The 22,133-nt window shown below is 64.0% G+C and overlaps 1 protein-coding gene across 2 annotated transcripts in view; it reads left to right on the forward strand.

Annotated features, from left to right (window-relative positions):
* The first annotated feature begins 7,853 nt into the window (after positions 1–7,853).
* HTRA1 (HtrA serine peptidase 1) overlaps positions 7,854–22,133 on the forward strand; it is a 34,626-nt gene continuing 20,346 nt past the window's right edge. The window contains exons 1-3 of one of the 2 annotated variants that reach the window (XM_070432049.1): positions 7,854–8,389; positions 19,143–19,242; positions 20,238–20,442. In XM_070432049.1, coding sequence (XP_070288150.1) covers positions 7,909–8,389; positions 19,143–19,242; positions 20,238–20,442 — 786 coding nt within the window. In that variant the 5' untranslated portion in view covers positions 7,854–7,908. The remainder of the gene's footprint in view (positions 8,390–19,142; positions 19,243–20,237; positions 20,443–22,133) is intronic. The other variant, XM_070432050.1, reaches the window with a different exon arrangement.

A 22,133-nucleotide genomic window follows, 5' to 3' on the forward strand; every position in this document is an offset into this window, starting at 1 on the left:
GAGTGGGGGGACGGGGCTGAGCCTGCTGGGAAGAGGGGGGTGCAGAGGAGCAAGGGATGGGGCTCAGCCCCGCAGCAGGAGGCCCGGGCGTCCCTGGAGGGGGACCTGGTCCCAGAGGGGCACTGCTGTGGGGAGGGGAGCAGGTGAGCAGGTGAGCGGCCCGGGCGCAGATGCTGGTCCCGGGAACACGGCGTCTGTGGGAACCGTCCTCGCCCCAGACGACTCATCCGGCGAATCGGGCTCATTTATTTTCTAATATTTAACTGTCGTCCGGTTTCTGGGAGAAACGCCGCTGTTTTTTAAGTTGCTGCTGGGTGTTTTATTGGGGTTTCTGCATCAAGGGGGCAGGCCTGTACTTTCCGTGCTGGGGGTTCGCGTCTTCCTCGCTCTTGTGGTTTCGTTCCAGCTTCGCCGAAGGAGGCTGGACGATTTCTTTAGCTTTTGGAAAGGAATCGGAATTATACTCCCGCCTGGTCACGTGGCCACTCCTCCTGCCGGCGCAGCCACAGCCTGTGTTCACCTGATGGTGATGAAGTACAAACCATTCACACCTGTAAAATGTGTGAGTTTATTTGAGCCAAACGGTGGGTGGGCAATGGCCCGGAAGCAGGATCCAGGGGCTGGGATAGAGCCCCGAGAATGGCAGCTTTTCACACGTCACAGTCAGAGGAGGAGACGTAAGGGGGTCACGGAAACCCATGGCCGGTAGACGAGGAGGCGCAGAAAGCGCGGGGGCCTCTGGGATTGGGGGAGTGAAATGATGGGCACGTGCTTCCTTCACAGGGGGCGTGCAGGACAGCTCACAGTCCAGTGAACACGACAGTAACGTGAGGCACCGAACGTGCAGGCTCCCTCCTGCCACTCGCTGTGCCCAGGGGGTTGGGAGAAGGGCCGTTCTGTGACCCCGGCCCTCCGCAGGGTTATCTTAGATGCAAAAGACAACACTCAGTGCAGGTAGACGCTGGTCGCTGTCAGGGACACCGGCCTGGGACCTGACCACTCCCCCGAGCTCCTGTTAATGGAGCTTTTATTCCACACCACCCTCCGCGCCCACCTGAGGGCTCTGGGTTGGCCGGGCCGCCACAGGCCTCCCCTGAGCTCGCAGGTCAGCGTGTGGCCCCTTTTCGTCCACTGTCCTCCGAGTCTTTGAAGAACCAGAATTCGGGGCGCAGCGTGCGGTTTCTTAGCAAGAACCTGAGATCCAGCGCTGCCGTGACTCCTGCTGCGTCCGGGGCCGCTCGGCGCTGGGTCAGGCTTCCCGCCGCCCTGCCCTCCTCCCCTGCGCCTCCCGCCCAAAGCGACCAGTCCCCTTCGCCTTCCCACTCCGCCCCGTTCCGTTCCCTGAAGATGCCGCTCTCTCTGAGGGGCTCCCCCCCCCCCCCCCGCCCGCTTCCCCACAACACCGCCCGATGCCCCAGCTCTCTCCCTGCCCGGTGCCTCTCACCAGTGTGAGCTTTGGGTCCCTCCACGCCGGCCCTTTAACGAGCAACATCTTCAAGATGCGTGAAATGTTAGGCAAGGGAAGCAGCCCAATCTAGCTCTCCGTGGATTCCAGAGACGTGAACAAGGCGGGAAGCCACATGCAGACTGGGGGGTGGGAGGCGGACGGCCACTCCTGCGTGGGGCACAGTGTGGCAGCCGCTGCTGAGGGCGCTGCAGCCCTGCTCTTGGCCTTCGTGGTCAGCATGGACGGAGAAGGACCACACACCGCGCCTGACCAGCTCCGAGGAGGCTGCCCGGCCCTGGCGGCCTTGCAGACTCAGAGACGGACACGTGGGATGGTCCAGCATCGTTTGTAACGAGAAGCGCGTCATGGTGGGGAGTTGTGGCCGAGGTCGGCATCTTTTTTTGTTTTTTGTTAAGTATGTAGCTCTTTTTTAAAAAATATAGTTTTATTGACTTCGGAGAGGAATGGAAAGGGAGAGAGAGAGGCATCAAAGATGAGGGAGAATCTGGATCGGCTGCCTCGTGCACCCCCCGCGCTGGGAATCGAGCCCTCAACCTGGGCTCGTGCCCTGATGGGGAATCGAACCCGGGATCCTTCAGTCCACAGGCCGACGCTCTATCTACTGAGCAACACCAGCCAGGGCTTGATAGTCTTCTAGATCAGTGGTTCTCAACCTTCTGGCCCTTTAAATACAGTTCCTCATGTTGTGGCCCAACCAGAAAATTATTTTCGTTGCTACTTCATAACTGTCATGTTGCTGCTGTGATGAATCGTCATGTAAATATCTGATATGCAGGATGGTCTTAGGCGACCCCTGTGAAAGGGTTGTTTGACCGCCAAAGGGGTCACGACCCACAGGTTGAGAACCGCTGTTCTAGACGGACAGGCAGGTATCGGGGACCTGGAGAGGTGCCCACTCCGCATAAACAATTTAAGCTGAGCCCCGGCCGGCCGTGCAGCAGGCCAGCGAGTCCTGTGGCCGCCGCTGTCTGGCGGGGAGGGCGTGTCCCCTTTTCCAGCAGGAGCCCTCCTGGCATTAACGTTCAGGTTTCCTCACGTGGCTGGTGCAAGGGTCACGGAGGGCCCGGGGCCTGTCCTGCAGCGGTGGCTGCGGAGAAAGGAGAATGCGCTGAGAGGCCTGTGTTCCCTTAGAAGCGAGAACCCGCTCACTGTGGGCGCAGGGAGCCCCTGTCCCCCCCCCCCCCCCCCATTCCTCTTGGAAATTCCTGGCCTCCGGGGACTCAGGTCACGGCCCAGCCCCGCCTCCGGGAAGCCCCCGCGAGTGCCTGGTCTCTTGCTGGGGGGCCGGGGGGGGGGGGGAGTTCTTTTTATCTCTTGCCGATATTGTCACTTATAATCTCTGAGAACCTTTCTATTCCGCCCTGTTTCTCCCTCTCCCTGCAAATTATTTTCACATGAAAAACATCAGGTTGTGAGCCCCCGAGTGGACTCTGTTTGGGGAGGAAGCACTCAAACCTGTGAAGAATTTTGTGAGTTTATTTAAGCCAAACGGTGGACAATTGCGGGAAGCAGGATCTCAGTGTAGGGAGAGTGCCCCGGAGAACAGTGGGTTCCCCCCTTTAACCTTTACATCTAAAGGGGAGACGCCAGGGGGTTAACGAAACCCACTGGTGACAGACGAGGGAGGCGGGAGAAAGCGAAGGGGGAGCTCTGAGATCGGGGGAAGAAAATGCGGACGCAGGCTCCTTCACTCCGGTGGGTGCCGATGGCTTGCAGTCAGCAGTGAGCAAGGGAACCGAACCACGAGGGAGGCTGTGGCCTCCGCCCTGGCGCCATTGGTGCCCTGAGGGTCCAGAGAAGGAAGCACAGGTGACCGTTTCACTGGCGTTATCTCAGCCGCAGACCGCGGGCTCAGTGAGGACGAGACTGACCTTGCCAGGGAGGACACGGCGGACGTGACTGCCCGCCACAGGCGGCTCTTTAATGAGAGGTTTTCCTGTCAGGCCCTTTGCAGCCGCTTTAGGTCTCAGGTCGGCCTGCCCTGAGTCAGTCCGGTGAGCACGTGGCCCCTTTGCCCTCTAGCCCTGAGGCAGTTTTCCGACCCCAGCTCCCTCCGTGGTCCCCTCCGTGGCCTCGGGCCCTGGGACCAGGTCCTGGCGCTGCAGCTTCCCCGGCCGTGGCCTTGGGTCCCCGAGCCCGGGGAGGGGCTGACTTGAACCCGCTCTGGCCCAGCTTCCCTTGTCCTGGGATTTGTGCTGACACCACAGCTTGGCCTGCATCCATCTTGTCCTTAAGCTGCGGGTGGAACAGGCATTAGCTGCTGCCGCAGACGCATCGCTGGGGCCCGGCCAGCGTTTCCCCAGCAGGAGCAAGGCCGCATCCGATCCCACCCGTGGCCAAGGGCTGCCCGTGGGCCAGCGGCTCTGCAGTGCTCATCGCTGCCCACGTCTCGACCGTGACCTTTCCTCCTTTCTTGTGACTCAGCCGGGCCCCACCCGGCACCCTGACTCAGCCACCTCCTTCTCCCGGCACGTAGGGGTCCGGCCTCGGGGCCACAGTTCTAATCAGCACCCGGTCACCTGAGGAGGAGCTGGGGCCTGTGGGTCACACGGACAGTTTCAGTCTGAGACAACGCCCAGGCCTCCGGCGGCTGAGCCCCAGACCCAGAACCACCTGGAAGCCAGCCCCGCCCCCGTGACCCCGGCTGCTGCTGGCTCAGGACCGGAGGCCCCGTCAGCTACTGCAGCCATGGCGCCCAGCCATCGCCATGGGCGGCAGAGACCACACCCTACCCCTCCCCTCGGGGAGAATGCGCCTGGCGCCCTGGGACCAATTTCAGGGAAGAAAGGAAATAAAAATCAAGATAAACATGGATTAACCTGAAAGCTGTACCTGCTCCCGCTGTGAGCTTCTAACTGGACCCAGAGGCGGCCGGTGCCCGGTGCCCGCCGTGGGGCTGGGGGCTGGGAGGGGCGCACAGTGGGCCAGTCGGGCTCCAGGCTCCAGGCCACACCCAGCCCCGGGGCCGGCGACCGGAGTTCATCGGAACAGACGGGCTGGTGAAGGGCTGGGAGTTGCAGATGGAATTCCCAGCCGCCGAGTCTGGGTCTCTGAGGAGTCACCCTGGCCGGGGAACGACAGGCGTGTAAACACATCCACGTGACGTCACGACAAGGCCGCGGCCGCCAGTGGGCTCAGCCGGGGGCTCGGGGTCCCTGAAACCCTGGCACCCCCTGGGTTTGTTGGTGTGTTTTTTTAATTGAGATGTGATTCAGAGACCATGCCACTCACTGTGGACGCGTACACACGCGAAGGCTTTCAGTGTCTCACACACACCGGCACCCGCCACCACAGCCAACTTCAGACATTTCATCACCTTAGAAAGAACCCCTACCCTGCAGCGACGGCCTCTCCGCCCTCACCCCAGCCCTAAGCAGCCACCAGTCCCTCTCTCTCCATCTCCCTCCCTCTCTCTCCATCTCCATCTCTCCCTCTCTCTCTCTCTCTCTCTCTCTCTCCTCGGCCCAGACATTTCATGTGAATGGAGTCATGGCTCTGGGGTCTTTGTGCCTGGCTTCTTCCTCTCAGGGTGATGTTTCCGAGGTCACCACGCTGGGGCATTACCAGCACGTCGCCCTTTTTCCCGGCTGCGTAACCGTCCGCTGCACAGATAGGGCACAGCCGCTGGGCGTGGGGGCATTGCCGCCTTCGGGGGGGGGGGGGGTACTGCTTTAAGCATCTGAGCGCGGTTCTGTGTGGTCACGTGGTTTGGCTTCTCTCGGGCGTGTGCCGAGGCGCGGGACTGCGGGGTCACATGGTGACTTTATTGGAGGACTGGCCAGCCCGTTGTTCAAGTGGCCGCACCGTGGTCCGTCCTCCCCATCCTGTCACCTCTGCTCTTCCCCTGGTCTGTGGTTCCGGCCAGAGATCGGGTGTGCAGTGGTCTCCTCGTGGTCCTGCTTTGTTGACGACGGATCACGTGGCCCCGGGGGCCTCCTCGGCTCCTCTAAGTTTTTGATTCATTGATGGGGTATTTTTTTCCCTTTAAAAAATACTATAATCATTAAAAAATGTTTAATTATTATTATTATTGTTATTTTAAGGAGGGAGTGAGGGAGAGAGAAACTGATCAGTTGCCTCCCGTACACACCCCAGCTGGGAATCGAATTGGCGACATTTTGGTGCAAGGACAACGCTCAACCAATGAGTCACGCTGGCCAGGCCTAATTTTTCCTTTTAAAAAGTTTTTTGTTTTTAATTTTGAAACCAGTTTAGGTTTAGAGGAAAGTTGCACGGCCAGTACCGAACTCTCATTACCCTTAACCTGTCTCCCTACATCTCAACCACACCTGCTTAATCATTCTCAACCTCGGAGACATTCAAGAATTCACCTCTAAATTCTTCAGCATCTTCTTTAAACAACAACAACACCCCGCCCACTCGCTCACGGAGCCGCAGTGAAGTGACCCAAATCAGAACACCGGCGCCGACCCGATTCCGTCATTTACGGAACTGAGTCAAGTTTCGCCCAACGCCTGGGTGTCAGCGGTTTACAGAGCTCACGGGTGGGCGAGGCTCATGGACAGCAGGGAAGGAGCAGTGACCAGGAGAGAATGCCCGTCCTGAGGCCATCGGCTTTGGGAGCAGAGCTCTCGGGGTGTCCCAGCCCCGGGCACCTCGGTGGGACTTAGAAAAGACTCCTCCCCCGGCCTGAGCCGATGGCAGCCGCTGGGCCAGGGGACAGCACCCGCTGCACTGGTCACGCCCCTGCCCCCAGCGTGGCACCGTCTCCATTCTGACGGCTGTGGCCGAGGAGGGACCGGCAGGGTCTGACCACGTCCCTGCCCCATGAACACGGCGTCCCTCCATGCTCAGCGAGGCGAGCAGTGGGGTCTCTGTCCCCCCCACTGGCCCAGCTCCCACCCCTCCCCCAGACTTGCCCTGGGGTCTCTGCAGACGCCCCCAGCCTGGCCTCTCCCCCAGGCACCACCCAGGGTGGGAGCAGAGAAGGGACGGGACCCGTGTTACCCAGAGGGTGTCCAGGCCAGCGGTCAGCAGTACCTGAGCCGCGTGAGGGTTGCGAGCGCTCAGGCCTCACTCAGCCCAGCTGCACAGAAACAGGGTGGAGCCTGGCCGTGTGGCTCGGTGGTGAGCGCTGGCTGACCTATGAACCAGGAGGTCAGGGTTCATTCCCGGTCAGGGCACAGGCCCGGGTTGTGGGCTCCATCCCCAGTGGAGGGTGTGCAGGAGGCATCCGATCCATGATTCTCTCTCATCAGTGATGTTTCTCTCTCCCTCCCCCCTCCTCTCTGAAATCCATACAAATCTATTAAAACAAGCAGCACTATTTCTAGGTGCAGAGATGTTAGGGCGGAAAGATCGATCACAGGCCGGGGCCAGGTTCCGACCGATTTCCTGTTCTTCATGGGACTCCGGCGCCTGGAGCTTATTATTCCACCTGCCCCACGCGGCCTGGGGGCCGCCCAGTTTGGGGACCCTCCTCCAAGGTCACTTCTGCCCCCCCCCCCACCCCAGTGACTCATGTCTGTCCCCAAAGATGCACCAAATACTCAAGTTGAAGAGCAAAGGCGAGCCATTTTATTTAAAAACAACCGTGTTTATAAATCATCTCGAGGGTGAAAATTCACCAGCCCAGCCCTCTGCCCCCCGCCCGCCCCCCCAACTAGCGTCTCCCACCTCCTTCCTGTCGATTCTGCTGGAGAAGGAATCGGACGCACGTGATGAAATTCTAATCGCTCCTCTAGGCTGTCACTCAGTTAACGGAGGGCGGCCAGCTCCCTGCCAGGCCCGCGGCGCCGCCCTCTGCTCGGCTGCTCGGGGCCCGGGCGCGAGTGCTGGGCGCGCGGGGCAGCTCCAGAGGGTGCTCGCCCGCCTCCGAGCCGCGCCCCAGCCCCGCGCCCCGGCCCCCCAGCCCCGCGCCCAGTCCCGCGCCCAGCCCCGCGCCCTGGCCCCCCAGCCCCGCGCCCAGCCCCGCGCCCTGGCCCCCCAGCCCCGCGCCCAGCCCCGCGCCCCAGCCCCGCGCCCCGGCCCCCCAGCCTGGCCGCCACCTCCCGCCCCCCCCCCCCCCCCCGCCCCGCAGCAGGCCGTCCCGCTGGGCCTTTAGCGGGAACTTCCCGCGGCTCCGCGCGGGGCTCAGGCTGCGCTTTGCAGAGTCTCCTCCTAGTTTAAAGCGAGTCGCTGGGGGCGACCCGCAAAGGAGAGTAAGTGGGACCCGCAGACCCAGAGACGGGCCCGGGGAGCGCCCCGCCCCGCCTGCCCCCCCCCCCCCCCCGCGGGCGGTCCCGTCCAGCCCCCGCCCCCGGCCGGCCCCCCGCCGCCCCCCCGCCCCCGGGCGCCCTGCCCGTCCCCAGGCGGCTCCTCGCCGCGCACCAGTGGGCCGGGCCGCGCACTCGCACCTCCGTCCCTCGCGTCCGCAGGCGCCGCTCTCAGCCTCTCCCGCCGCCGTCGGAGCCGGAGCCGGAGCCGGAGCCGGAGCCGCCATGCAGCCCGCGCGCGCCCCGCTGCTCCCGCCGCCGCTGCTGCTGCTGCTGCTGCTCGCGGCGCCCGTCTGGGCGCAGCTGCCCCGGGCCGCCCGCTCGCCGGCCGCCCCCGCCGGGTGCCCCGAGCGCTGCGACCCCGCGCGCTGCCCGCGGCCGCCGGGACCCTGCGAGGCCGGCCGCGTCCGCGACGCCTGCGGCTGCTGCGAGGTGTGCGGCGCGCCCGAGGGCGCCGAGTGCGGCCCGCAGGAGGGCCCGTGCGGCGAGGGGCTGCAGTGCGTGGTGCCCTTCGGGGTGCCCGCCTCGGCCACGGTGCGGCGGCGCGCGCAGCCCGGCCTCTGCGTGTGCGCCAGCGCCGAGCCCGTGTGCGGCAGCGACGCCAACACCTACGCCAACCTGTGCCGCCTGCGCGCCGCCAGCCGCCGCGCCGAGAGCCTGCAGCGGCCGCCGGTCATCGTCCTGCAGCGCGGCGCCTGCGGCCCAGGTACCCGCCGCCGGCCCGCCCTCCCCCTCCCCGCCCCGCGGACCGACGGGCACCCCGAGGGGGGGCGGGCGTCCAGGGCCCCCTCGCTGGGAGCGGGGCAGGGCGCCCCCCTCCGCTGAACCGGCTGTGGGTTCCGCGCTCGGTCCTGAGTCCGGGTGCGGGGGTCCCGCCTGGAGGGGGAAGCACCCGGGCAGGAAGGGGGCTCCGACAGGAGAGGGGCCTGGGACGGGAAGGTGGGCTGGTTTCTGGCGCTTCTCCCTTCGACTTCTCTGCCCGCTCCCCCGCTTCCATGCGCCCCACATTCACTTCATCGCGGCGCCCAGGTCTCCCCCGGTGCTGCCGGAGCTGCCAGCCCGCCGGCCTCCGGGTTCTGGGCCAGGAAATGGGGAGGGGAGGCGAGGTGCGGGGCGGAGAGGAGGAGAGTGTCCCGCTCACACGTCTTCGTGTCAACAAGCAGCTCCTGGGGGTGGGGGCCAAGCGCAGAGAATCTCTCTCTCTCTCTCTCTCTCTCTCTCTCTCTCTCTCTCTCTCTCTCTCGGTCTCCTAGAGCGAGGCTTCCCTCCAGACAGAGAGACCGTGTGGAAAACAATGCGAGTTCAGCTGTGCCAGTGGTGCAGCCTGGTAGGGGCGGCCCTGTCCCCGCTGCGGCCACAGGCTGCCTCCTCCACGGGCAGTGCAGGCAGGGGGCCAGGGGGCTGCAGGGCTCGTCTGGGTTTTCGGCGGGAATATAACTGACTGGGCGGCGGTGTAGTGCACGGACAGGAAGGTCCAGCCGTGCAGGAGGACTGGGAGGGCCTCCTCCCCTGGGGCCGGGTGCCCACCCTCAGCGCAGGGACCTGCAGGGACCGGATGGCAGGAAACGCACGCCTGGGGTGCCCACCCTGTGCCCCGTCCTTGTGCCGGGGTGTCGCGCCTGGGCCCTCAGGCGGCCCTCAGCCTCAGGAAGAGGAGTCTGCCTGGTGCCCCTGGTGCACGAGGACCGAGGTGGAACTCCTTGCCCGAGGCCACCAGCCTGGATTTGAACACAGACAGCCTGACGCAGGGTGCGCCAGCCGGTGCTCAGCCCAGAGCTTCGAGGGCCTGTGGCCGGATGGAGGAAGTTTGCAGAAGGCTGGGAGTGCATCCCAGCTGGGCAGGCAGCAGCCCGAGCAGAACCCTGCTTAGGGAGGTGGCGGGAGGGACCCAGGCGGCTGGCGCAGAGGTCGGGCTGCGCTGTGTATGCGGATGTTCCGGAACCAGAGCCGCTCTCAGGAAGCCTGGCAGGGGACGCGCCTGGCAGTGGGAGCGACACACACCCCGGGCACGGAGTTGAGCTGCTGTGGCATCTGGTGGGAGGCGATGACTTAGAAAGCACGTGGCTTGTTTTTGCCAACACTGCCGAGCCGTGCCTGCTGGTGGTCTCGCTGCGGGCCTGAGTAACTGGCCCTTCGGGCACCTGGTTGATGGCCAGGGAGGTGGAGTCCTTTAGCTGCTCAGGCCTGGCAGTGCCACAGTCGGCGTGTGGGGGAGGCAGGCCCTCTCCGCTGGCCTGAGGCCTCAGCAGCTCCCGGGGGCAGGTGAGTGGCCTGGAGGAGGAGAGGCAGAGGGTGCGCCTGTGTTCACCCTCCGCTTCCTGAGGACGTGTGGGGAGCTCCGCACGCAGTGTGCCCCGCACCCTGTGCGTCCGTCCGCCTGCCCGGCTCAGAGGAGGCACCTGTGCATGGACGACAAACGAATGAAGGAAGGAAGGAAGGAATGAGTGAAGGAATGAATGAAGGAAGGAAGGAAGGAAGGAATGAGGAAGCCATCCAGTCTTTTCCTAGTGGAAGGCTCAGCTTATCACCCGTGTGTGGCTAACACGCTGACATGCGGCCCTCGGCCTCCCAGAGGTGCCCCCGAGGGCAGGAGCCTGGAGCCTGGAGCCAAGGTTTCATTCAGCTGCTGCCCGGCCTGCAGCGGTCATTGCCCGCACTGAGGGGAGGGGAGCTGGCCGCTGCTGTGGCTCAGGCCTGGCCGGAGGGGTGTGTGTGTGTGTGAGGGGCGGGGAGGCCTCTGGAGGAAGAGCCACTGGACAGAGGCCTGGGGTGGGAGGGGCCACACGGGGATGAGGACGGAGCCTCCAAGACACGAGGGGCCCAGGGTTTCCGGGATCCTGAGGGGGTGTTGGGAGCAGGGAGTGAGGACAGGGAGGCGGGGCCTGCCACAGGGAGGGGCCTGGGCTGGCGGGCAGTGTTCAGGACGCGTGCGGGGTCTCTGGGTGGTGGACTATGTCGCCTTTCAAAAAAGAGCATCTGCCCGGCCGGCGTGGCTCAGGGGCTGAGCGGCCACCTATGAGCCAGGAGGTCACGGCTGGATTCCTGGTCAGGGCACAGGCCCGGGTGGTGGTCTCGATCCCTCGTGGGGGGTGTGCAGGAGGCAGCCGATCCAAGAGTCTCTCTCATCATTGAAGTTTCTCTCTCCTTTCCTCTCTGAAATCAACAAAAATACATTAAAAAATAACTGCCTTCAGGGAGCGATTGTGGGGCCATGAGCTCACTGGTTGGACGCGGCGGCAGGCTGTGGGCCGGACTCTGCGCCAGGCGGCCGGCCGGAGCTGTGGGATCTGGTCGCAGTTCGTGCCTGGGACTGAGAAATCGGACTTCCCTGGAGCGGTATTCTCAGTGAATGAACAGCTGTGGCCGGGCTCGATTCGAAGAAGGAATTGGACTGGGCAGGGCCGAGGGTTCCTGGGAGGCCGCTGGGCGGGGGCCGGCGGCTGGTGTGGCTCTGGCACTGGCCCGTCCTGGCTCTCACCTGCCCAGGTGACCGGTCGCCGACCTCCTGGGCCTTGGCAGGGCGGTGGGGTGAGGGGAGGGTGAAGGGGTGAGGCCGGGCTAGCTGCTTTAAAAGCTCATTTCCTTTTTAAAACGATGGATGGGTAAAGCCAAGGCTGTCATCCATGCATGTGGCCTCGGGCTTCGTTCAGCGTTGTGGTGGCTGCTGGGGTCCCTGGGGGAGCACAGCTCCGTGAGCCCGGGCCTCGCTGCCGCCCCCCTCGCTGCCGCCCGGGGTCCAGGAGCGAGGTCCCTCCTGAGTCCTTAGTGTCTCCTTCCCTGCCGCTCGGAAGGGAGAAAGGAAAAGGGGAGAGAAACAGATGTGCAGCCATTTCAATTGCTTTTTTTAAAAAAATATAGTTTTAAATAAGTTTTTATTGACTTCAGAGAGAGGAAGGGAGAGAGAGAGAGAAACATCAAGGATGAGAGAGAACCATGGACCGGCTGCCTCCTGCACGCCCCCTACAGGGGATGAAGCCTGCAACCAGGGCCTGTGCCCTGACCAGGAATGGAACCGCGACCTCCTGGTTCCTAGGTCGACGCTCAGCCACGGAGCCACGCCGGCCGGGCTGCAACTTGTCTTGAATGAAGACCCGAGTCTGGGCTGCCTGGGCTTTCCCTGCCGTCCGTGAGACCCCAGAGATGGAGCGGGAGCCCCGAGACCGTGGGAACCAGGCCTGCTGGGTGTCCCCGCCTTGGACAGTCCTCCCGAGGAGAGAGCGGTCACGCCCCAGGGAAGAGAAACAGCGTGGGCGGCCACAGATGCTCGAGGAGGTCAGATTCCTGGACAAGTTGTCAAATAAGCATATTTTGTGCGAAGACTTCTCCGCGGAGTCTGGCAGCAGCTGGGCCCCCACCCGGGGGCGGCCACGTCCCCCGCCGCATGCTGGTCCCGGAGGGCTCGGCTGTGGCTGGAACCCTGAGCGCTTCCAAGTGCGAAGAGTGAGTCAGCGCCTTGTGCAACGCTGAGGCCTCGGGGGCTTGTAACCGGTTGTGCAATCGGGTCTGGAGGAGGCAGCCGGCCCGTGTGCTGAGCTGGTCTTTTCCCAGGGTTTGGCGCGACCTGCCCGCGAGCTCCCCGTCAGGTGGCCCCGGGACCGTTCCAGCAGCTGTCGGCTCGCGCCGTGGCTAGGGCAGCCCTCTCTTCGGGGCCAGCATTCCGAGTGGCAGGCGCCCTGCGGTGGGGCTGGGGACAGGAGGGCTCTGCCCGTCGAGGCTGCGCTGGCAGGTGGCTGCCAGCTGGGCACGGAGGACGCAGGCTCAGCGTTCGGCAGCCGCAGGCCTTTCCCTGGCACAGGATCCGCCGGCCGGAGGCCTGAGGGCACAGGGCTCAGGGTTCAGGGCTCCAGGACAGCCTTGCACAGAACAGGGGCCGAAGAGCTGCCTCCCTGGGTGCTCCTGGGAGGCGTCCCCGGTGCTGGCTGTGTCATGGGCCTGCCTTGTTCTTCTTTTTTTAAAAAATACATTTTTATTGAATTTTTAGAAGGAGAGGAAGGATGAGGGATGGAGAGACAGAAACATCAATTGACCACCTCCTGCACGCCCCCTAGTGGGGATGAGCCTGCAACCCGGGCCTGTGCCCTGACCAGGAATGGAACCCTGACCTCCTGGCTCCTAGGTCCATGCTCCACCCTTGAGCCACGCTGGCCGGGCTGCCTTGTTCTCTCCCATCGCCCTCCTGGATGGGAGTGGGGGGGTGGGGGGGTGGGCGTCTCCCGTTTCCCAGCTGAGGAAGCAGAGAAGCTCTGAGAAGTGACACTGCCCAAGGCCCCAGGAGGAGGAGGCAGAGCCGGACCGAGCCCCTGGTCTCGGGCTCACGCTCTTCTGGAGGCTTCTTTGACTCCAGGGCCACCTGGAGGCTGTGGTTCAACCCCCACTGTTGGGGCTTCCCAGCCGTCTGTCACTGACTCCTGGTTGCACCTCTGGTGGCCCCAGGGCAGCCTGCCTCTGGTTTCTGGTCTGAAGTCGGGGGTTTTCTGGTCCGGACGCTGTGTTGGGTGGACTGTGGCTTCCCAGTGGCTTCCCAGTGCCCTCGGGCCAACTGTGTCCGCGCCGTGTCCTGCCCGCGGGCCTGTCCGTCCCAGGAAGGGGTGTGAGGTCCCGCAGGTCGTGCCCCTCTCCCTTCTCGCCCCTTGGCCCCCAGCCCCAGGCTGTCCCCCCGACCAGGGGCCTGTGGGGGTGACCGAGGACGGTGGGGGGCCACGTCCAGACCCCTTCATAATGGAGCCCTCGCTCCCGCCGCCGGGCCTCGAGGACGGGAGGGCGGCAGGAAGAGAACCGCCAGGGGCTGGGAGGCCAGATGCCTATCAGGAGGAAAGTGAGCCGTGTGTCTGCGACCTGGGCAGCCAGCCGGCTCCCTGAGGACAGTCCCAGCCACACGCCCGGCCTGCAGGAGCCTCGGTTCCGTGTGGCGGAACCGAGTGGAAACTTTTCCTGACGCACGAAGTAGGTCAGCTCAGCGTGGCCGTGCCCGCCAGGCCGGTTTCACTTGTGGCCGAGGAGACCGAGAGGTGAGGCTCAGCTCCGGCCCCTTGAAGCGCAGCCCCGGGGAGTGGAGGCCGCAGGGCGCGGGGCCATGTCTGACAGGCAGCGGGGCTGCCAGCTGGTTGCTCACGGGGTGGGATGGCGGCCTCAGCCTCGGGTCAGTCTCTGCCTCTGGCCCTCACCTTCCGGCTGTCCCCGCACCTGCCGGGCCCTGGCCCAGCCCCAGGAACTTCACTGGCTCGGGCACAAGGGGGGGGGGGGGGGGGGCGGTCAGAGCCTGAGGTCTGGCGTAGGGCGAGCTTTTCCCACCCCGAGATAGAGCGTCGGGGAGGCCATCGGAAGGAGGGGCCTGGACGTCCAGGTGCGTGGGCTGGGCCTCCAGGCTCGGCCCCTCCTCCTCGGCTCGTGAAGAGGAGAGACATGGGCCCCGGAACCCTCCACTGTTACTATTTCTGCGCAGAAAGCGGCGAGGACAGTCGTCCCGTTCAATGTGGGGCCTTAGAAATCACGACAGTCGGTCCTGAGACTCCAGTTTATTTGAACGAGACTCGGTCTCCGGGCCTTGGGCACTTGGACACGGAAGCTGCGTCTTTCCTGTCTCCTCCCAGGTGATGCCTCTCCTTCCTGTGCTTTTCTCTGCAGCCGCAGGGAAGCAGCTGGCAGGCCCTCCGTGCCAGGCCCCTCTGTGCCAGGCCCCTCCGTGCCCAGGCCCCTCCGTGCCCAGGCCCCTCCGTGCCAGGCCCCTCTGTGCCCATGGGAGGTGGGTGCCTGCCTCCCTGCCTGCGGGCACTCTGTCTGCCCTGGAGGCTGCCCGAGGCCCTGGGCTCAGCCACCTGCCAGCAGCGTCTCCATCAGCTCCTGACCAAGAGCGATCTTCTCAGCACGTACCTGCACCTGGTTTTTAGTGTGTGTTTGTGTTTAATCCTCACTGAGGCTGTTTCCATTGAGTTTTAGAGGAGAGAGGGAGAGACAGAGAGAAATATCGATGTGAGAGAAACCGATTGGTTGCTGCAGCCGAGGTACCTGCCTTTGATCGAAATCGAACCCGGGACCCTTCAGTCTGCAGGCCGACGCTCTGTCCACTGAGCCAAAATGGTTAGAGCTGTGTTTTATTTTTGTTTTGTTTTTAATGTTTTTTTAAAAAAATTGATTTTAGAGAGAAAGGGAGGGAGAGGGAGGAAGAGAGAGAGAAATATCGATGTGAGAGAGAAACATCGATTGGCTGCCTCCCACTCCAGCCAGGGATCGAACCCACAGCTGGGTACGTGCCCTGACCTGGAATCGAAACGGTGACCTTTCGGGGCACTAGACGATGCCCATCCAACCGAGCCAGACCGGCCTGGGCTGCCCTCTGGGTTTTAGATCAAATGAGTCAGGACTGCAGGCAGGGCCAGCATGATGGGGGTGCAACCCTGGTGTGGCCCCCGGGCCCCATGTGACCCTCTGCTGGGACCGTCCTGGAATTCCTCATTGATTTTGGAACAAGGGGCGCAGCTCCCGCTGTGCACTGGGCCCTGTGAACTGGGACAGTGCATTGAAGTGCCTCGGGTTCGGGCCGTCTGCTCTGCAGGCTGATTTGAATTTTGGGAACATGTAGTTCCCGCTGAATAAAGGAGGATTCATCTCTCTCCCCTCGAACACACTGCGTCCTGTTTTCCGAATCCGCTCTCCCCGTGAACTCCGGCGAGAAATTGGGTTGCGTGATTGTTCTTGCCGTGAGCGAGGGTTGGCTTGTTAATGGGAGTCCCGGCCCTGTGCTCTCAGGCCCGGACGTGGGGGAGCTGCCCCCTCCACCGCGGGGGCTGCGGGGGCTGGAGGCTGGGCCGTGACCTGGAAGGGAGGCCCCGGACGCCAAGCAGAGCGCCAGCGGGGCAGCCGGACACTCGGGGACCCCCCTCTGCTCCGAGCTGTTTTCCCGTCTCTGCAGATGGGTGAGACCCGCCTGGGCTCGCAGGACTCGGGAGAGGGAAGGCTTGTCCGGTGCCCAGCGTTGTGCTGACGCACAGTTGTCGGCGTGGCCAGGCGGGAAGAGCAGGCCTGTGCGTGCAAGGCGGGCGGAGAGGCCTGGGGAGGGGGTTTGGGGAGAGGAGGGCGAGCAGGGAGCCCTGGGATAGATGGGAGTCAGAGCCACGTGACCTCAGGCCAGAGCACTGCCTAGCAGCCCCTTGACCCAGTCACGAGGCCCCAGCACGTCACAGGTGCTTGTGTCCTCACGACCGCGTTCCTGGCAGCCGTTCGCAGGAAAATTGTCTGAGGCATTTATTTCACTTCACTTAATAACCTCAGTTACTTACGGATGGGACGTGCCCGACTGCTGGTGCCACCCGGCCTCTCGGATCTCGGAGTCGGATCGGACGCCGCCGCCCCATTCCCACGTCCGCGTTGGTTGTGTATTTGCTTGCAGCACAGAGACCACCGGAAACCCAGGTTCACGGAGATACGGTCTCGTCAAAAGGACTGTCCTGAGGCTTGACTTTGAAAGGGAACGAACGGCCGAGACCCAGTCCTCCAGGCGCCCGGGATACCCAGTGTCACCGTCTCTCCCCAGGAAACTCGAAATACCCTGTCCGCTCGCTCTGGTACCCTGGGGTGCCTCGGCGCACAGTTTGAGAACCAAGGCATTAGGCCCGTGAAGATGTCCCTCTCTCTTCTTTGTGCCTCACGTCTCATCTTCATCTTCATCTTCACGGGACACGTTTGCCTGACGGTGAAAGAGACACAGGCTGTGACGTGTTTAAACCCGCGTCCGATCTTGTGCTGAATGTTCGGTCCCCGGTCCCCGCCTTGCGATGTTCATCTTCACTGTCACAGGGTTTCCTCGATGTGATTCGTCCGCCAGGCACTCAGCTCCGTGCCCAGCTCTTCTCAGGAAGCACTTAATCATGGAGGTGTCTGCGATTCGAATTCTGACAATAATGTTTTAATAAAAAAAACCTATATTTTTATTGATTTCAGAGAGGAAGGGAGAGGGAGAGAGAGAGAAACAGCAATGATGAGAGAGAATCATGGATCGGCTGCCCCCTGCACACCCCACACGGGGATCAAGCCTGCAACCCGGGCCTGTGCCCTGACTGGGAATCGAACCGTGACCTCCTGGTTCACAGGTGGACGCTCAGCCACTATGCGGCCGGGCCCTGACAATAATTATGGAAACGTATCAACACTGTGTGTGCCTGTGCGTGTGCCTGTGCGTGTGCGTGTGTGTGCGCGTGTGTGCACGCGTGCCTGTGTGTGTGCGCCTGTGCGTGCATGTGTGTGTGCGTGTGCGTGTGTGTGCGCGTGTGTGCACGCGTGCCTGTGTGTGCGCCTGTGTGTGCGTGTGCGTGTGCGTGTGTGTGCGCGCGTGTGTGCACGCGTGCATGTGCCTGTGCGTGCATGTGTGTGTGCGTGTGCGTGCGTGCGTGTGTGCGTGTGTGTGTGCGTGTCCTCCTGTGAGGACGCCGTTGAAAGCTGCTGGGAGGTTCTCTCTCTGAAGTCGCAGGGTGAGGGGTCCAGGGAGGCGATGTGTGGGGCTGGTGCTGGACTCGCCGTTTCTAAAGCGGAACAGGGAGCCGTTCATCGTCGTTGGCGGGAATCCGCGATGTACCAGCTCGTGACGTGGCGGGAAGTGCTGGCGTAAAGGGTGGTCGCTGTGTTCACCGCCGGCCGCGATGGATATTTATTGGTGGGCGGGCAGCGTGGTCTCTGGAAGCCGTGACTCACGCCTCCACGCGTCCGGGCTTTGCAGACTTCTTTCCGTTCACGATGACCCCGCGTCGCCTGCCCCCAGCTTTCTCCTGAGAACTGTTTCTGGCGCCCTCGCTTCTCTCTTTCATGTGCCGCTTGCGAACGGCTCCTGGCTTTCCAGAAACCCCGCGGAGCCGTCACTGGGCGGCTGTGGGTCAAGGTTGGCGTTCTTCACCCCGGCTGACCCTCTGGGAGGAGGACGTTGACCGGCAGTGGGGTCAGCGGGGTCGCCAGGGTTTCGGAAGGCCACGGGGCCATGGCCGCTCCCTCCAGTGGGTGGGCAGCCTCGGAGGCCCCGGAGCAGGGCCCACACTGACCGGCTGCTCTGAGAGACACCCCAGTCCTCACCCCGCGGCTGCACGTGGAGACGGCCCGCTGGCGCCCGGCTGGGAGCAGTGAGTTGCTGTGCCTTATGCTCAGTTGCCTCCGATCTGCTTACCGTTCCCGTTGTCCCGGGTCCTCCGTGTGATGGCCGTGTGGTCCCGGGTTGCTTTCTTTATTTTTTCTTCTTACGTGTGTTTTTATTGATTTCAGAGAGGGAGGGAGAGGGAGAGAGAGATAGAAACATCAGTGATGCGAGAGAATCATGGATCGGCTGCCCCCTGCACCCCCCACGGGGGATCCAGCCCACAACCCGGGCATGTGCCCTGACCGGGAATCGAACTGTGACCTCCTGGTTTATAGGTCGACGCTCACCACTGAGCCACGTGGCCGGGCTGGGGTTGCTTTCTCTCCTAAGCTGCACCACAGAGGCCTGTCTGCTGGGCTTTTCGTGGTGGCGCATGCGCTCACGGCTGCTCCTCTCTGTTTACTCATCTGCAGAATTTGGGGAGCCCCGGGCCCCATCTCAGAGGCCACCCGCTCTTACCTGGCTGCCCCGGGGCGGACAGGCCCTGGAGCCACTCCCTCTAGTTCCTGTGAGAAAGCGGCCAGATCTCCTTTTAGCTGGAAAAACCCAGTTTTTTTGCACTTGTGCCCTCACTGGAAGGAGTTAGCGGTCCTCAGCGCAGGGTTCCAGTGACCTTCCTTCTCCCGGGGCTCAGAGGGCCTTCCCGGGGCGCTGGTCTGGTTGCGGGGAGCCCTGCCTGGCCCTCCCAGGAGGCGGAGCCGGGGACACCCAGAGGCCTGCTTACAGCCGAGCCGGGCCTGGGCCTGGGCCCGGGTTGGGGAGGAATGTCCCCCTGGTGTGTGTCTCCCGCTGGAGGACTTGGGAGACACACCCCTCAGCCTCAGCCACCGGGACGGGAGGGCGGCAGGTCCGAGGGGCCCGGCGTTGGCGCTCCGCAGCGGGTGCTCGATGCCCGGTTGTGGGTTCTCACTGTGAAGGGCGCTTCGTGTCCGGGGCCCTGGCTTCCCTGGGTGTAGCCGGGACCAGCGTCTGACTGCCCAGCCCCCAGAGGAGGGCGCTAGACTGAGGGGCGGGACGGGCTGAGACGGAGCCGTGAGGCGGGGCCGTGGGGCCTGCGAGTGCGTTGGTCTTGCTGGACGTGCAGGTGTTTTTCTGCACCTTCGAAGGTCACGCTCCGCAGGAGAGCGGCTCCGCCTCAGGTAAAGGGCCCAGAGCCCGCGGCCGGGAAGCGAATTCCTGCCTCAGGTAGAGGGGCCCAGAGCCCGCGGCCGGGCCCTCGGCTCATCGGGCCTCTCACCAGCATGAAGCCCGATAGAGGCTCTGGTCCCGGGAGGCCCCGCGCCGGGGGCTGAGCTGGGTTCCCAGGCAGCGTGTTCACGGTCTGCCCTCTGCGCTGTCCCAGGGCAGGAAGACCCCAACAGTTTGCGCCATAAATACAACTTCATCGCCGACGTGGTGGAGAAGATCGCCCCCGCCGTGGTCCACATCGAGCTGTTCCGCAAGTAAGAGCCCCCGTTCCCGCGGCCCAAGCGCCGGCCCCCCCCCCCCCCCCCCCCCCCGTCCACCCCGTACCCCCGGACCTGCCGCCTTCGCAGAGCGCGGGGCCGGTCCCCGGCCAGTTCCAGGGCCCGCGTCACTGGACGGACCCCCGGGGCGGAGAGCGGCTCTCCCTTGAGACGCTTTCCCGTCCGGCTGTTCACATCGCACCCCTGACCCTCTGGGCGGTTTAGGGAACTGCTCTGAAGAGACTCCCGCGGGTGTTTTCTACGTGGGATTGTTTCTGTTTGGTGAATCCTCACCCACGGGCTCTCAGAGAGAGAGGGAGAGGGAGGGAAAGAGAGAAACATCCATGTGAGAGAAACACACCCGCTGGTTGCCTCCTGCACGCGCCCTGGCCAGGGTCCGGCCGGGGAGGAGCCTGCAACCCAGGTACGTGCCCTTGACCAGAATCGAACCCAGGACCCTTCAGTCCGCCGACGCTCTACCCGCTGCGCCACACCGGCCAGGGCGAGTGGCATTGTTTTGTTGCAGGTAAAAGTCGGCCTAACGTCCCGTCTCCTCCCTCCCTCCTTTCCTTCCTTTTTAATCCCCACCTGAGGGTGTTTTTCTCATTGATTTTTAGAGAGAGTGGCAGGAAGGGAGGCAGGAGGGAGAGAGAGGAACATGGAGACACTGACGGGAAGAGACACACGGAACGGTTGCCTCCCGAGCACGTGCACCCCGACTGGGGCTGGGAGGAGCCTGCAACCAGGTCCAGGAGTCGGACCTGCGGCCCTTGGTGCTCGGGCGACGCTCTCGCCACTGAGCACACGGCCAGGACGCACGGTTCTAAGGCTCCTCGGACCCCAGATGCGCAGTGACAGTGACAGCTGCCGGCTGCGAGCTGCCGCGGGAGCCCCCCCCCCCCGCCCCCCCCAGCTGCCGTGGGAGCCCCCCTCGCGCGGGTGTGAAGGAGGCGTCCTGGTGTCTGGCTGACGGGGTGCCTTCTGGGTTCCAGGCTCCCCTTTTCTAAGAGGGAGGTGCCAGTGGCCAGCGGCTCCGGGTTCATCGTGTCCGAGGACGGGCTGATCGTGACCAACGCCCACGTGGTGACCAACAAGCACCGGGTCAAGGTGGAGCTGAAGGACGGCGCCACCTACGAGGCCAAGATCAAGGACGTGGACGAGAAGGCGGACATCGCGCTCATCAAGGTCGACCACGAGGTCAGTCTCCCACCTGCAGGGCCCGGGCCCGGGCCCAGGCCCGGCGACCCCGAGGCAACGCCTGGAGAGGCCAGGGGCCACCAAGCTCCCCGTGAGAGCCGCGAAGCTGGGCAGAGCCGTCAGATCTGGGCCCCGGGGAGTGTGTGGGGGACGCTGAGTGCAGAGCTGGGGCGGGGGTGGTGGTGGTGTGTGTGTGTGTGTGCGCGCTCGTGGAGGCTTCTGCAATAAGCAGGCGATAAGATCAGAGCGGTTTGGGTTTGTTTTTAAAATGCATATGTATGCATATTTTTATTGATGTCAGAGAGGAAAGAAGAGGGAGAGGGAGAGAAACATCCGTGATGAGAGAGAATCATGGATCGGCTGCCTCCTACACGCCCAACACTGGGGATGGAGCCCACAACCTGGGCCTGTGCCCTGACCAGGAATTGAGCCCTGACCTCCTGGTTCATAGGTTGATGCTCAACCCCTGAGCCCCACCGGCCGGGCGGGTCCGCTGGATTTTAAACAGCCCGCAGGGAGGCTGGGCGCCCCGTGTGGGGGACCCCACTGTTAGGAAGGGGCCCCAGAGGTGGGAGTCTCACCGGCCAGAATAGCGCACCTGCAGCCCCGCACCCAGACTCTGAGCTCCACCGAGCCCGTGGGGGCCACCAGCCGGGGCTCCCCGCAGCAGGGTGCGGCCTGGGTGCGGCCTGGGCTGCCCCCACTGAGCAGCTCCCGCTGGGGACACGTGGGTGGGGACCACGTCCCCCTCCCTCTCCTACTCCCCTCCCCCTCCTGCCCCCAGCCTCCCTCCTGCCCCCTGCCCCCCCTCCTGCCCCCTGTCCCTCCTCCTGCCCCCCCTCCACCTCCTGCCCCCAGCCTCCCTCCGCCAGCGGCTCCTACGTGAGATGTGCAGCCACATGCTCTCCCACTGAGCCGCACCCCGTGCCCCTGTGTGAGCTGTGTTCCCAGCCCAGGGAAAGGGGCCTGAAGCTGAGATGAGGCTTTTGCAATGGATTCGGAGACGCAAGGGCATTAACCTGCAGGCGCTTCCCAGGACGGGCTGCGTTTGTGTCTGTAGGAGCTGGAGGGGGAGAAGGCAGACGTGTCTCTCAGCTCCTTCCCTCGGTCCATGGTCCGTCCGTCTGTCCGTCCGTGCTGTGAGGGTGGATGGTTTAGGGGGTGCGGTCACCGTGGCGAGTGCGCGGTTTAAAGCGAGCAGCCGAGATGGGTGGCAGCACAACCGGGCAGGGAGACGCAGAGCCAGGGCGGAACCAGCACCCCCTGGGCCGAGGGTTGCACTGGGTTCCAAACAGCCCAGCCTCCAGGGCCCTTTGCTGATGACCCGGGACGAGACAGCACCTCCCACAGGCCCAGCTCCGAGCTGTGGGCTCCTCCCCGGGGCCGTCCCTCCCTCCCTGTGACTGAGGGGTGTGCTCGCCATGTTCGGGGGACGGAAATGACCTCGGACATGGCTGTCATTGCCACTTGTCCTTAGCATCCTTCCCGCCAGCCTTGCCCTCGGGGCTGCTTCTCCCCCCCCCCGCCAGCCCCCCCGCCCCGCGCCAGCCCCCATGCCCTGCAGACCAAGCAGACCCTCCCCTGGGGCTGCAGCTGGCTGTCCCCTGGCACCCAGACCCCGCGCTGTCGAGGTCCCCCTCTCTGGGAGCCGGTTTGCCTGCGTTTCCTTCCACTCTTGGAGCTCCCCTCCC

The sequence above is a fragment of the Myotis yumanensis genome, unplaced genomic scaffold (genome assembly GCF_028538775.1).
Source record: "Myotis yumanensis isolate MYYU_CA2020_CCGP unplaced genomic scaffold, mMyoYum1.0.hap1 SCAF_13, whole genome shotgun sequence".
In the NCBI taxonomy this organism is placed as follows: Eukaryota; Metazoa; Chordata; class Mammalia; order Chiroptera; family Vespertilionidae; genus Myotis; species Myotis yumanensis.